The following is a 13,381-nucleotide window of genomic DNA, read 5'->3' on the forward strand; positions in this document are numbered from 1 at the left end:
TTCAGTGATTTTATTTTTGCTGCTCTGGTTTGATTTTTTTTACAGTTTTAATTCCAATTAACAATTACTATTTTTTAATTTACAATTATTTATTTTGATAATTGGTAAATTACAATAATCTTTGTCAATAAGCGCATTTATGACCGTTTTAGCTTAATTACGAAATTACAAAACACCTCTTTTAAAATTACGATAATCACTCTATCAAATAAATGGTCCCATATTATTGCCGATTTCCAAGATTTATATTTTCTACCATAAATTGGCAATAGAGCATTTAATTCGTATTTTCACCTCCATTACACCACACGTTTTGCAATGATAAATAATTTATAAAATTAGATTACAATCAATTAAACACATCTCTGTAATGATGATTATTTTTCATAACTGTGCGTTTTACGCAATAACTGTATTATTCCGAACATGAATAAAAACAAATGTATTATCAAACTTTGCAACCTCAGTTGAGAAGTCTTGAGCCTGCAATGTGAAGATTTCTAATTACTTACTAATTAGACTAAATGTTCTCACAGAAAGGATAATTACATTTTAAATCAAAATGAGGCAAGAATTGTGTATCAAAAATTGAATTGATTTTAAGTGCACACGTTTGCAGTCTTGTTATGGAAAAATTTTATCAGTAAATTACTCTTGCACTAACAATTAAATTATTTTTAAACCTTTACCGAGATCCTTGAGTATTATTGAGACATTAATTAGAGTTTAAAGTTTAGTTTTGCAATCTGAATTTAATTAATTTCAGCACACGTGAAAAAAACAAATCTAACCACAAAATAATGACCTAAGAAACTATTGTAATGTGCACTTTTCTCTGTTAAATTACCATATAAATAATTCAATCACTGTGGTATTGGGGAGAGGCTTACAATGCATGACACCGTAGATTAATAATTTTTAGCGCTTTCTTATCCTTTCTTAAAAATTAGTAGTCGTGTTCTTTCAAGGTTCTTGCTTTTACAGTACGAGTAATGGTTTTATTTGGTAGTCTCCATTGTTAATGTTATGATTTTTAAGTAATAAACACGGAAATTTTGTACATTCCTTCATTAATTGGGAGATGAATAATTTATGAAACTCGCTGAGAAGTTTGGCAATGATTTCCTACTAAAATTGTAGTTATCTACCAAAAGCTCGTTGTTGCTTCTCATTACACGATTGTGCACATGAGGCAACCGAAACAAAGTTTTAGTAAAATTGCATAAATCACTGGTGCATTAAATTGTACATTGCCGATATCGAGTGCGATTTATCTCTGTTCTCCTTACACAATGCATGGAGTTTGAATTTTCCAAATATAACTCATATTAAAATTTTATCTTAGAAATTAGATGCTCTGGCTGTAATATCTGATCTAAATAAATAGACCATTCAATGACTTGCAACGTTTTGTTGTCTTTTCACGGTTTCATTGCGGCTGTGACTAATTTTAATAACGCCAGGGTATTGTTTATTATTTATCAGCAAATATGTGTGTTAAGTAGAAGCAGTAGGATAATAATAAAATAATATTACGGTAAATATAGTCACTGATATAATTATTTATGGATATATGCGCGCATAATTATTGATTTGCAAAAGAATTTTGACACATATCTTAATCGCCTGATTAACAAAACCAAAATTGGCTCTAAACATTCCAAAAAACCCTTTTTTTGAACTGTTTAGAGCCTTTTTTTGTAAGTAATTCCTTGAATTTAATTATATGCTTTGGAAATTTCTAAACAAACTCTCTATTTAATTCGGTTTTGCACATATTTAGTTCACATATGATCAAAGCCTTGGAATTTCCAATGCGTTGGTACCACTGTCCGTCGTGTGCAATATTTTTAAGAACTGTTGACCATGACATCTCAGTCAATTAGTGTTTAACCCCAAACTGTCATCACAAGCAGAGTTACCAACATATTTCAGACCCCCAAGTCTGCTTTTGCGCCAACTGATAGAAAAAACTAGCAATTTGTTTTGAACAGCTTCTTAACTTTGTTGCATTTCCAACAAATGCACGTTCGGAATTATTTCAGTTCGATTCAACTCTAATTTTTAGTCTAATTTTCTGCACTTTAGATTCAATCGCATTTACAGCGGGCATGTAACTGTAATTGTCCTCCAATTACGCTGAATTTCGTAATTATTCGTACTGGCGGCGTGCATAGTAATTTCTATAATTGAAATTGATACCTGCTTCCGAATCTGAGGTTTGTTTCGTTATCAGGCGTCAGAGATATTACAAATTTGTAGAGTCCAAAATTGTGAAACAATTTGGGCAGACCTTCGATAGAGAGATAAAATTAATTTGCCTTTCAGTGAGATGTTGGAAACTCGGCATTTGCCAATAATTTCAGAGAAATTTGGGAAAACCAATATCATCAATACTTTCAATTTTGTAATCCTAAATTATATATATAAATTATATATATCAATGCTTCAGAAAAACTTCCAGAAACTTCAGCTCGTGCCTACAGTAAATTCAAAAATTATGGTTTTACTGAACTGCAAAAAGAGTTTAAAAAACAACGAATTTAAATTAAGAGAATGAGAATACATAAGCCGAGAAATTATTTTTATTTGGCGCCAACAGTTAATTCTGACTCATGGATTTCTTATACTGAGAAAATTCACTCGGTGCTCTCGATAATAACTTATTTTCATAAAGTATTGATTTTTTTGCAACAAATTTATTCATACGTGATAAAATCTTGACGTATTGCATAGTCAAGAATGCTGAAAAAACGCCATTAAAAGGCACTTAATGCCACACTATTAAAACATAAAAAAATCGGTGACAACTGCACAAACACTATCGTTTTGAGCTAATAATAAGAAAATGCCCATCATAGCTTCGCTGTACCAGAACTTTAGCCATTTCTGCAAATTAAGTTTCCTTATTATTTACGGCAACAATTACCTGGTACCTGTGTAATTACAACGAAAAAATTATACATAATGTGACTACAAAATTAGAGAAAAAACATGTCAAAACAGGGAAATTCAGAAGAAAAACGGGTTTTCTCCAGCATGACAGGCATTTAATTGGGTCACTTTTCTAGTTGTGAAGCTTCGCAAACATGTCACTGTTTCATTTATCAATTTAATAAGGTGAATTTTCTCCATTGTCTCTAAGCGGTCGAATAATCGCCATTGGGCAACGACACTCTGGAAAGCAATTTGCGTCAACACATTTAATTGCTTCGTATGGGATCAAGGATGTAATTTTCCGACCAAGTTACGTAAGATTAAAGTGAATGATAAATTGCAAATTACCTGAAGAAGTCGACAACGTGAAAGCTCGTGCGTTTGGCAGGTTGTCTATATTTCCATTCTAAGAAGTCGCGGGTAAATTCACCGCAGCCACCCATCAAAGCGACAATTGGAAAATTTACAATTTGCTTTCTAAATTACCATAAAGAAAAAAATCAGCTTACGACATGTACTTAGTTTGTGTTACGTGGATGTGGGACATTTATGCAGAAAAATGTAAGCTACTAGCTTACCTTGGTCGAGCTGAAAGTACTAAATTATGATTAACAATAAAATATGAATTGTTAAACAAATAAGTGTAGGCTAGTTCCGACGTGGGAGTTACCGACACGAGAAATGCAGCTCACTCCGGGAGACTGGAACTAGAAAAACCACAGATCCGGCTGTTGCTAATATCGTCGAAATTCGGAAATCATCAGTCCACGGTAATTCCAGAAATGAGAGGGAATTGCAACATCAACCCGGCACGTATTGTTATTAAGATGTTATCTAATTCAAACTCATTAAGCATTGATTCAATTGACTAAAATTGGATAACACCAAAAAATAATGGCTCATGGACATAAATCAAAAGAAAAGTTGAAAGCACCTGAAGCTAAGAGAATGAATGGAGACGCAGATTATTAAGTTATAAAGTTATCTCGGTTACCTCTCTTTAGGTGGTTTGTGTAATTTCTTAACACAATCCATTTGTACGAATATAAGTTGGCAAACTTCTTGTACATTATATGCGAGTCTGTGGCTAATGAGCTAACATCATGGGTTTATAACTCAAGCAACTGGGGACAAATAAGAACGTTTAAGTGAGTTTAGCGGAGCAGTAAAGCATTTCTGTTATGTTTATCTAAGAGGAAATCTAGACTCGTAATTTGCAGTGATCTAGTACTAACACTAGTAAAATATTTTTTTTAGGAAAAATATTGGACTGTTTTGATACACATGTATCTGAAAATGCAGAATCTAAGAAAATTAAAGAAACTGTAATATCCAAATAATTCGAAATAATACTAAAATAAGTAATTCAAGTCTGAAGAATTCAATTAAAAAGAAACATTTGAGGGTTTGAAGGTAGCAAAGATTAGCAAAATTTCAAGCGTATTTGGACTCAGTCATAATTACACTTTTGGACGAAATTTGAACTGAAGAAATTGAAAGTCTGATTCCGAAAATGAAGTCCATTTTGCTCCATCAGGTCCGGATTCAGAAATATTTAAATGATTTTTTTAGGTTCCTCTGTACAAATATTTATTTTTTTTATATTTTTTCAAGGAACTTGCAAAATAATTTCCAACAATCTACGAAACTTATGACCTGCGTTAGTACTTCCCATGATATTTTAGAAAAACTGATCTCATGTCCCAAAAAATGATGGTTCATATGAAATGCATATAACTTATGAATTATTAAATCGATTTTTCATTGTTATGCATCATTGAAATTGCCTTTTAGAAGCACTAAAAATTGCATTGATATCTCTTATTGTTTAGAAGTTACAAGACACAAAACATTAAAAAAAAATCCAAAAAATTAAAACTTTTTGTTAGTTTTAGCGATTTCATTTACAAAATTGTAAGTTCTAGGCACATAGCTGGAAAGAAATGGTTCCAAATTTTCTGAAAAACACAAAGGGTGGTTAACACTCACCAATCTGTTTCAAAGTTAGCACACAATGGGGAGGTTTTAATTTTTATTTATTTATTAGGAGTAATTTTTATTTTTTGCATTTTCTCTTGAACTTTTTCGAACGGTGGCAGTAACCTATGCAAATATTATCAATTTAACGAAAATTTTATCTGGAGCGAAAAAGTGATATAGATTAATAAGAAAAAGTCTTTAAGTTGATTTAAGTTATAAAAAAAACTTCACCAGTTTTAACAGTTGCTGAATTTTACAAAATCTTCAAAAGTTAAGAAAATATGATTTTTTGAAAATTAAATTTTTAAAATTATTCCATTGTTTGTCATATAACTTTTAAATGATAAGAGATAATAACGTGTTTAATATCGCGTTAGAAAGCTGAGATCTCCACCTTTATAATAGCAATAACGTTTTACATCAAAAACTCCGGTATTTAGGAGTTTTATGGAAAAAAGTATCAAAAAGTTTTTAACAACAGTTGTTGCTTTTTTAAATTCTCTTTAGTGCTTCTTAAATATCTTAACAAAAATTAACTCTCATAGAGACTTTTATAGTTCGGTGAGAAGTTTATTTAATTACGTTTTTAACGATGTTTTAACAAGTTTCATGATTTTCCAAGTAGTTAAGTAAAACTGAAAGAAAAAAACAAAGGTGAACGCGTTGCACTCAAAAAAATCAAATTATTTCACAAACACCTCTAAGTCCTGACCTGATGGAGCAAAACGGGCTTCAGAATAAGAAGGCCATTCTTCTTTAGAAATGAGCTTTCACTGCTCGAGTACAAATTTCGTCTAAAAGAGTTTAAAATTTGGAAAAACGAAGCGATTCTAACCTGCAGAATCTAAACAAGAAAAGCCCGAAAGAATAAAGAAATCTGTTGAAAGCATCTGCTTAAGAAATTCAGTGATTTCAGAGACGAAATATCAGGGAAAACTTGTACGGAAATGAATTTGGAAATGAATCAGAAATCTCGGAAGCTAACTACCATACTGCATCTGAGAATTTCGTATGTGTCACTTTTAATAATAGATTCCAGTTTGAAAACTTTCACTTAAAACCGGATAATTCAAAATGTGTAATCTAAAAAGTGCAAATTTGATCAATTTTATTTAAATTTATCGACGGGAATTTACTTCAGGAGAACAAGGTAAAGGAAACAGAGATTTTACTTCGGTACAATTGTCATCAAAGAGGACTTTAGCAGTATTGTCGACTTTTCAGCACGTTGGCGTTTGAAACTTCTAAGCACAATTATTATTATTTATTTACTTATTACTTCTATTTCAATTCAGAAAGTTGGAAGTTATTCCCAGGAAATTCTCTACATTTATAGAGTTCACAAAATAAATAAATGCTTTTGAAATAACTCGGTAATATAAAATTATTCTTTTGTCCCGTAAAAGTCAACAATTTATTAAACTCGAATTTACAAACTAAGTGGCTAGAGTGTGATCAACACTGTATTATTTATTACCATTTCATTTAAAAAGAAATGGTAAAGTTGAAACACATTTTAATTTTGAAATCTAACAAAAAAGCGGTAGCCGTAAGGGTTAATTAACCTTTGCCTTTACACATTTAAAACAATTTTCTTTGAATATAACTCAATGCCAATTCGGTAGCAATGAACCAGTTAGCTTTTTTGTAAATTTTGAAATATATTTGTAATCACACTTAATTAGAGAATGTACGTTATCAGTAATTTTCATGAGTGCGAGAAAGCCCAAATTTCAATTAGCTTCCCATGCTCTAAATCTCGAATCAATTAGGAATATTCCTAAATAAATAAAAACTGTATGTTACAAATTAATTACGTATCCAAACAATTCTTTTCCTTGTGAAATTTGGATCAGTTCCTTTTCTTTAATTATAAAGTGACTGCATCCATCAAATTAATTCGGCATCTTTGAACACTCACCTTTCGAATTTCGTGTACATGTAACATAATTATTGTTTCTAATAAAACGAGCGTCTTTACGACACTCTTAAATACTATTACAAAACGGTACTTAGTATTTACATGATGTGCTTGAGTAAATAACAAGTCTTATATCGGAATTTTAATTTTTTAAATGAAATATTGAAAGTCATATTTTTATAGTAATTTTTTTCCACCAACTCACAGACCATTACTTTGAAAAATTGTATGTTTGTGTATTCAATTAGACCTTATAGACGAATTACATCACTTTCATATTCTATAAAGTAATTAATCACTGAAATTATATGCTATTGTCCGGCACGCATCCATGAGACCATAAGAAATGGTCATTTTTGTCACCAATAAAAATCTTCAAGAAAATAGCAGGCCGACTGGAATTCGCATTTTTCAGTAAATTTTGTTGCTAAAGACTGGAAACGGGTAATAACAAACACTCTCATTATTTAACAATATTGCAAAAAAGTAAAAATTGTCCATTTTTAACGACAGTTTTGTGTTACTCCTCACAAAAGACACAACAATATTTAACAGTAAAACAACTTGTCAAGTTTATTAAAACAGTTACGTCTTCATTACGCGTTTTTATGACAATTTAGTGACGACAGTTGTGGTGTTAATTTTTGTGATGCTTATTCTATTGTTATTTTCTTTATTTCTCACTTTAAGTGCGCTTCCGACCAAAGTTCGAAGAGCTGCAGATAATGACTTTGAGGTAACAGACTATCAAAAGTTAGAAGTGGTTTAGTAACTTTGTTTTAGAAACTTGATAATTATCTGCCCAAAGCCGACGATTTTCCTAAATTTCATTACTCCACAGTTGGGGAAAATAGTGAAAATGAAGACTTAAATCTAATTGATTTCAAAAGCGATCAAGACGAATTCAAAGGTCGACAAAAAGAAAATGCGAAAACTTTTGCAACCATGGTGGATTTTGTGCGTGAAGTGAGTTTCTAATTTTATTATCAAACTGTAATTACAAGAGACTTTCAAATTTTGTGATTATTTCATTTTTATTGTGGGAAAGTGTGTTGGGAGTTTATCAAATTGTGTAAAACAGTCAATTAATGGTCGGTGATACTTTAATCAATTGTTAATTAATTGAATAATTATTGTGTTGGACATGAAACAGCTTCACATACCAAACAGAAAAACAACTCGATAGCTGTAATGTTACACTAACAGTATTTTGACATTTAAAATGCATTATTACATAAATACGTGCATTTTAATTTTTCCATATCTCATAGTTTCATTTGTAATGATTTCGTTTCTCTCAACATCTCAATTGATTTCCCATGTTTCCGTTGTCTTATTATTATTAAAACAGTGTTACTACACAAATTGTTGACCTAAATAAATAATTATTGTCAATTTTGCCGTTAATTGCAATTACTCAACTAATTATAGTCTAATAAGTTCATCGTGGAATTCACTAATTGGAAAATTGTTCATTCTTATAAATAAAGGTATTTCGATATAATTTATCGGAGCAAATGGTAAAGTGCAGCGGTAATTCGATTCGTGGGACATAAAATCAAAGTGAAGAAAATTAAAACGACGCTTTAAATATGTCCCGTAACGATGGATATAAATCATAAATGCTATAAAGATGTTAACAAATTTCCAGTTTTGTGGCAATGTTTAATGTCTGGCGTAAATATCAAACTTAAATAAGAATGATTTGTTTTTATTACCTAGAATTATCCCCCTTAGCACTTTTTAGAGCTAACTGAACTAGTCGTGCAATAATTGCAAATTACTGTCCAACTTCGAGTTGTTAAATAGAATAAATCTAGTACATTTTACACGCCTGTTTGCACAGCTTGATTATAATATCTTAATCAAATCAGACTTAAAAACGTGCCCATTCACGAAACAAACTGAATTTCCTACAGTTACTGATAAATATCAGTGTTAGGCAATGTAACAAGTTCTTATCGTGAACCATCGAGGAAAAAAAAACATTTTATTGCTGGTGTAAATTATTGTCTCTGTATCGAACTCAATGCTGCGCTGGAAGGAATTTTCTTCGTAAACCGTAAATTACAGGAATGCAACCATATCTGCAAATACTCATGAATTATGCATCCAACATGAAAAAATTGTATTGCAAAGAAGGCATTTATAGCGCCAAATTTTAGATTTATTTGAAATCTGCTCATCTTGCTCATCTAGAATAAGAACTGAAAAGTTTTTCTCTCAATAGTGTGCTAAAACGAATGAAAAGACCGAAAATATTATTTAAGAAAATTTTATTCGGATTAACGCCTTGCGGTAAGTTTTTTGAACAAGGAAATGTTTCTTAATTTGTTCCTCTACTCCTTATTTTTTTATTGCCTTTACCATCAATAGTTTCGAGTCTTAAATTCTTACTTTATAATCTCTCAATTTAACAAATTTTAAGCTGTCCTTGTTGGCAAATTAAAAATTTTTCAGGCCTTCAGTTTCAATTCTTAATTCAAAAGTCTCAAATTGTCAATTCTTAATTTCGCGAATTTTCAGACCCATTTTAGTTTTCGGATTCTTCGTTTATAAGCATAAATATTTGTAATAAAAAACATCTAAATCAGATTATTGAGTTTTAGTGTAACTTTTCAGAGGTGGTTTCAATGTGATCACTGTAAATTTGGTAATAAATAGAAAACAATAAATAGCAATGTAAAATTTTTCGATACATTTTGCAGATTTCACGCACACTTCTCCCGATTTTTCTAGAATTAACCGTTCGATCTTGACAAAACAGCAAATTTCAGAATTTTGTATGAAAAGTGTCACGTACTTTGCAAACAAGCCGACCGTAGCAGCGAAAATTTCAATGGTGCGAATTTTAATTTTTTATTTCTTTATTCGCGTTGTCAACGGCAGTGCAATTGCTGCAAACATTTTATTTATCTTTTTAGTTAAAGTATTGTTTGAATAATGAGATTTATTATATAAAATAAGCATTTTATTAGTAGAAATTGGAAAAAGTTCATTATAATGCAATGGAAATGTATGTATTCTTAATTTTTAGAAGATTTAGACAAAATATGCACCTGCGAGATAATTTTTGCTTTCTAATTTGAGCGATTTAAATGAGAAATGGGTCGTTTAACAAACCGTGTAGTATGGAAAAAACCTGTAAAAATTACCCACTCATCATTACTATCACATCCTTTTTAGAACCATATCCCCTCTAATTAACACTGCCATAAAAATGATTTTATAGAATTACATAAAGTGTAATCACAAAATGTAATTAAAAACCGGAAATAAGGCACTTTATCGAAATTTAAGTTCCTTATTCCTTAAGCTAATTAAAGCAAATTCTATTAATCGGTTTTACATGCATCATTAATGGCATAAATTGTAATTAAATTAACAGTGGTAGATTCTTTCAAAGTAATTAAAACACACTTTGTTCAACAGCAATTAATTAATTAAAAACGGAATGAAAAATAATAATTTCAGGGTGCCGAAGCGGGAATGGACCTCCTAAACGACGTCACGAAAATCTTGCTCCCCGTCACAAAACTCGTGAGTACTTAATTTCCCGTTAATTTGAAAGTACATTCATATCAAACTAATAATCAATTCCGTTAGATTTTTTAAACGTGCAATTCAGGTACACTTATAAATCATGTTCTTTCATAAGACATAATTGTTTTTCTTACAAAAAAATGCCGCCAATTGTTACGGAAAAGTACGTTCTTTTTACTCCGCCATTCACAACCACCGGAATTTTTATTTTGTCCCAGTAAATGTACTTGTGAAGGCCTTATTATTCTCACGACACGTAATAAATCTACTAACCTATCTAAAATTAATGTTCAAAACAAAGCAATTCTCATCCGTTATTTAAATAAATAAATAACGCAAGAAGTTAATTGTGTGTCGAAACTGAGAAACTTTTTATTTCCTGATCACAAGGTTAAAGGTCACCAAGTGTACAAAAAAGCGGTGTTTGGTTTCGTTCTATTGTAGTCCTAGTTGGCTAAGGAGGTCTTTTTCTTGCGTAATTTTATTGGGATTTCTGTCAATATTAGAAAGTTGGTACTCTTCTGTAAATATTTCCGATTAGGAAACTGCAACTAGCGAACAGGAAACGACGACGGTGTCATACGACACCACAACTGAAGAACTGACGACGCTCGGTCTTCTTCAAAGCGCCGAACTAGACCCAGTACTACTCGACAATGACAACAGTACTTCGAACAGAACAGCCCGGCAAGAAATTGACGAGAGTGAAGAGAAAGAAAAAGAGAACCAAGAAAGCGAAGAGGAGGAAGAAGAACCGAATATGATAACAGGACTCATTTCTGCATTTCTGGGTGGTTTGAGTCGAGTAAGACCAACGAAACGAATTAATTAACATTTAAGCAATGTCCTTCGTAGCCTGACGGCAGCGTTGACGTTGAAGCAATAACCGGATTGTTGGGGAGTTTAAGCACAGTAAGTTGTCGCCAGGTATTACAAAATAACTAAATTTTATTCCAGCAAAAGGAGGATGGTACATACGATTTTAACGGTCTCACTGAGCTGCTGATGAGCTTTTTCGGAGTGAGTACCCGCTCGTTTTAGACAAGTACCAATTTTCAGTTCTAGGGAGGAGGAGAGGAAGGAGGAGGCTCGGATTTCGGCGCGTTTTTGGGAGGAATCGCCGGAGCTTTTATTCAGGGTGTCGCCAATCCTCCGGGAGCGGTACTACACTTCAATCTAATGATAATATTGAATCATAACTAACTGTTCTTGGTATTTTTTAGAAAGGAGCTGGGAGTTTTCTTGGAAATCTGTTAGGTGCACTGTTACCAGGGTTAAGCGCACCGGTAATTCCTTTCTAGAGTGTACATATGTAAATTTGTAAAAAAAAACAACTAGGAAGCTCAACAAAAGGGCAGATTTAACTTTGTCTCTTTTAGGCGCCCACCGAAGAAGGAGAGCCCGCAAAGCCTCAACCGAGTCTGGACTCCGGAGGATTTCTCAGTGGTTTCTTGTCTTCAGTTTTCGGCAATCTTGGAAGTTTGAGCAACAGTAGTGGAGCTGGAAGCAGCGGAGGCGGTGGAGGCGGCAATGAGGGCGTAAGAACCTAGTGAAAGTTGAATGTCACTGGTGACGAGATCTATGAGGACCTCATCAGTGACACAATAAATATAGTTCATTGCGGAATTAATTTTGGTTTTTCCAGGGTGGCGGCAACAAGTTTTCACTTTTCAAGGCGATTTTCTCCATGATTACGTCAATATTTACATCATCGTCTGCTAAACCCCAATAGAAGAAGAGCTGGTACCGTTTGATGGTGTAGTTTAGCAATTATTTATTATCTGTATAATGATTAATGGAGACGATATTCATTAATCTTTTTGTAATAATGCATTTTAGGTGCGAGTTTTTTAAGTAAAGTAATGATGGAAGTATTTTGGTATTTTTTCCTGGTTTCTCCACCAGAAGACATTCGGAAAGGTTTAGAAAGCATTTTAATCAGTCAATTATAATGAACCACAAATTATAGTTTATGTTAAAATTAAAGTTGATTCTGAGGGAGAGATCACGCTAGATGTTACGTCTTGTTCTGATTTTAACAGGTGGAGATAATTAGGGAGCTGAAGAAAGCTGACATCAGCAGATTGCAACTAGAAATATGTTTAAAATTAATCATTTTAATAAAAGAACATGATCATCAGCGAAAATCAGATGGACTAAAAATTTAAACACAATTTATATTTTGCTTTTCATTAAAATAAAATACGTACTTGAGATCTTCGAAATAAAATTTTAAAAAGTTTTAAAACTTTTACAGGATACAAAAAATTGAAAGGACCAAATCTTCACAGGATCATATTTTCAGAATTTTAAAATCGAAAAAAAATAAAAACAAGTTGATCAATTGAAAGTATTTTATTTTAGAAAAAATTTGGATATTTATTTCTATTTCAACATAACATAATAAATTCTCTGACACAAATTGTGGATTTTGATTTTGGCAAGCTCTCACACTTCTAAGGGAATTTTCGCACACTAAAACGAATGTGACGAAATAGAGCATTGCATTTTTATGCTTCTCGGCACCAAAAAAGAGAATGCATGGGTTTATTAAACTTCTTCGGCCCACGGGATCTGAATCTGTTAAAAAATTCCTTTCGTCGTGGTTCTTTGAGCTAGACACCAAATTCCACACTCCACAGAAATTTTTATAGCTGACAGTGAGTAAGAAAGTAAACTTGAAAACCGTCAATTAAAAACTGTCCGGAAAAAATCCTTACTTTGTGACATCTATATTCTATACAACTTGAGCTATAAATGTCAGCTAAGTTTGTTAAATTATCTGGAAAGTATGTAGAGACTACAAAGAAGACTGCAATGAAATTAACTGCAGGCCTTTCACTTTTTAAGTGTCTTAAGTACAGGACATAAAAATGACATTAAAAATACAATTAAATGGATCATGAAAACATTAATGATGTGCATCTAAAAAAACTTGTTTTTAATGATTGTTAATTTTAAAAAAATTACTCACTACTGAATGAATACGGTTTAGTACTA

The 13,381-nt window shown here is 31.9% G+C and overlaps 1 protein-coding gene across 1 annotated transcript; it reads left to right on the forward strand.

Annotated features, from left to right (window-relative positions):
* Positions 1–7,184: 7,184 nt before the first annotated feature.
* On the forward strand, positions 7,185–12,218 carry LOC148170109 (uncharacterized). The gene is made up of 11 exons (XM_088044255.1): positions 7,185–7,252; positions 7,424–7,574; positions 7,622–7,804; positions 10,313–10,378; positions 10,923–11,186; positions 11,237–11,293; positions 11,339–11,401; positions 11,447–11,542; positions 11,605–11,667; positions 11,761–11,919; positions 12,027–12,218. The coding sequence occupies exons 1-11, from the start codon at positions 7,185–7,187 to the stop codon at positions 12,111–12,113; spliced, it is 1,257 nt and encodes a 418-aa protein (XP_087900381.1). The 3' UTR covers positions 12,114–12,218.
* Positions 12,219–13,381: the final 1,163 nt, after the last annotated feature.

Source organism: Gnatocerus cornutus, chromosome 8, assembly GCF_029298725.1.
Source record: "Gnatocerus cornutus isolate USDA-ARS CGAHR chromosome 8, icGnaCorn1.1, whole genome shotgun sequence".
Lineage (NCBI taxonomy): Eukaryota > Metazoa > Arthropoda > Insecta > Coleoptera > Tenebrionidae > Gnatocerus > Gnatocerus cornutus.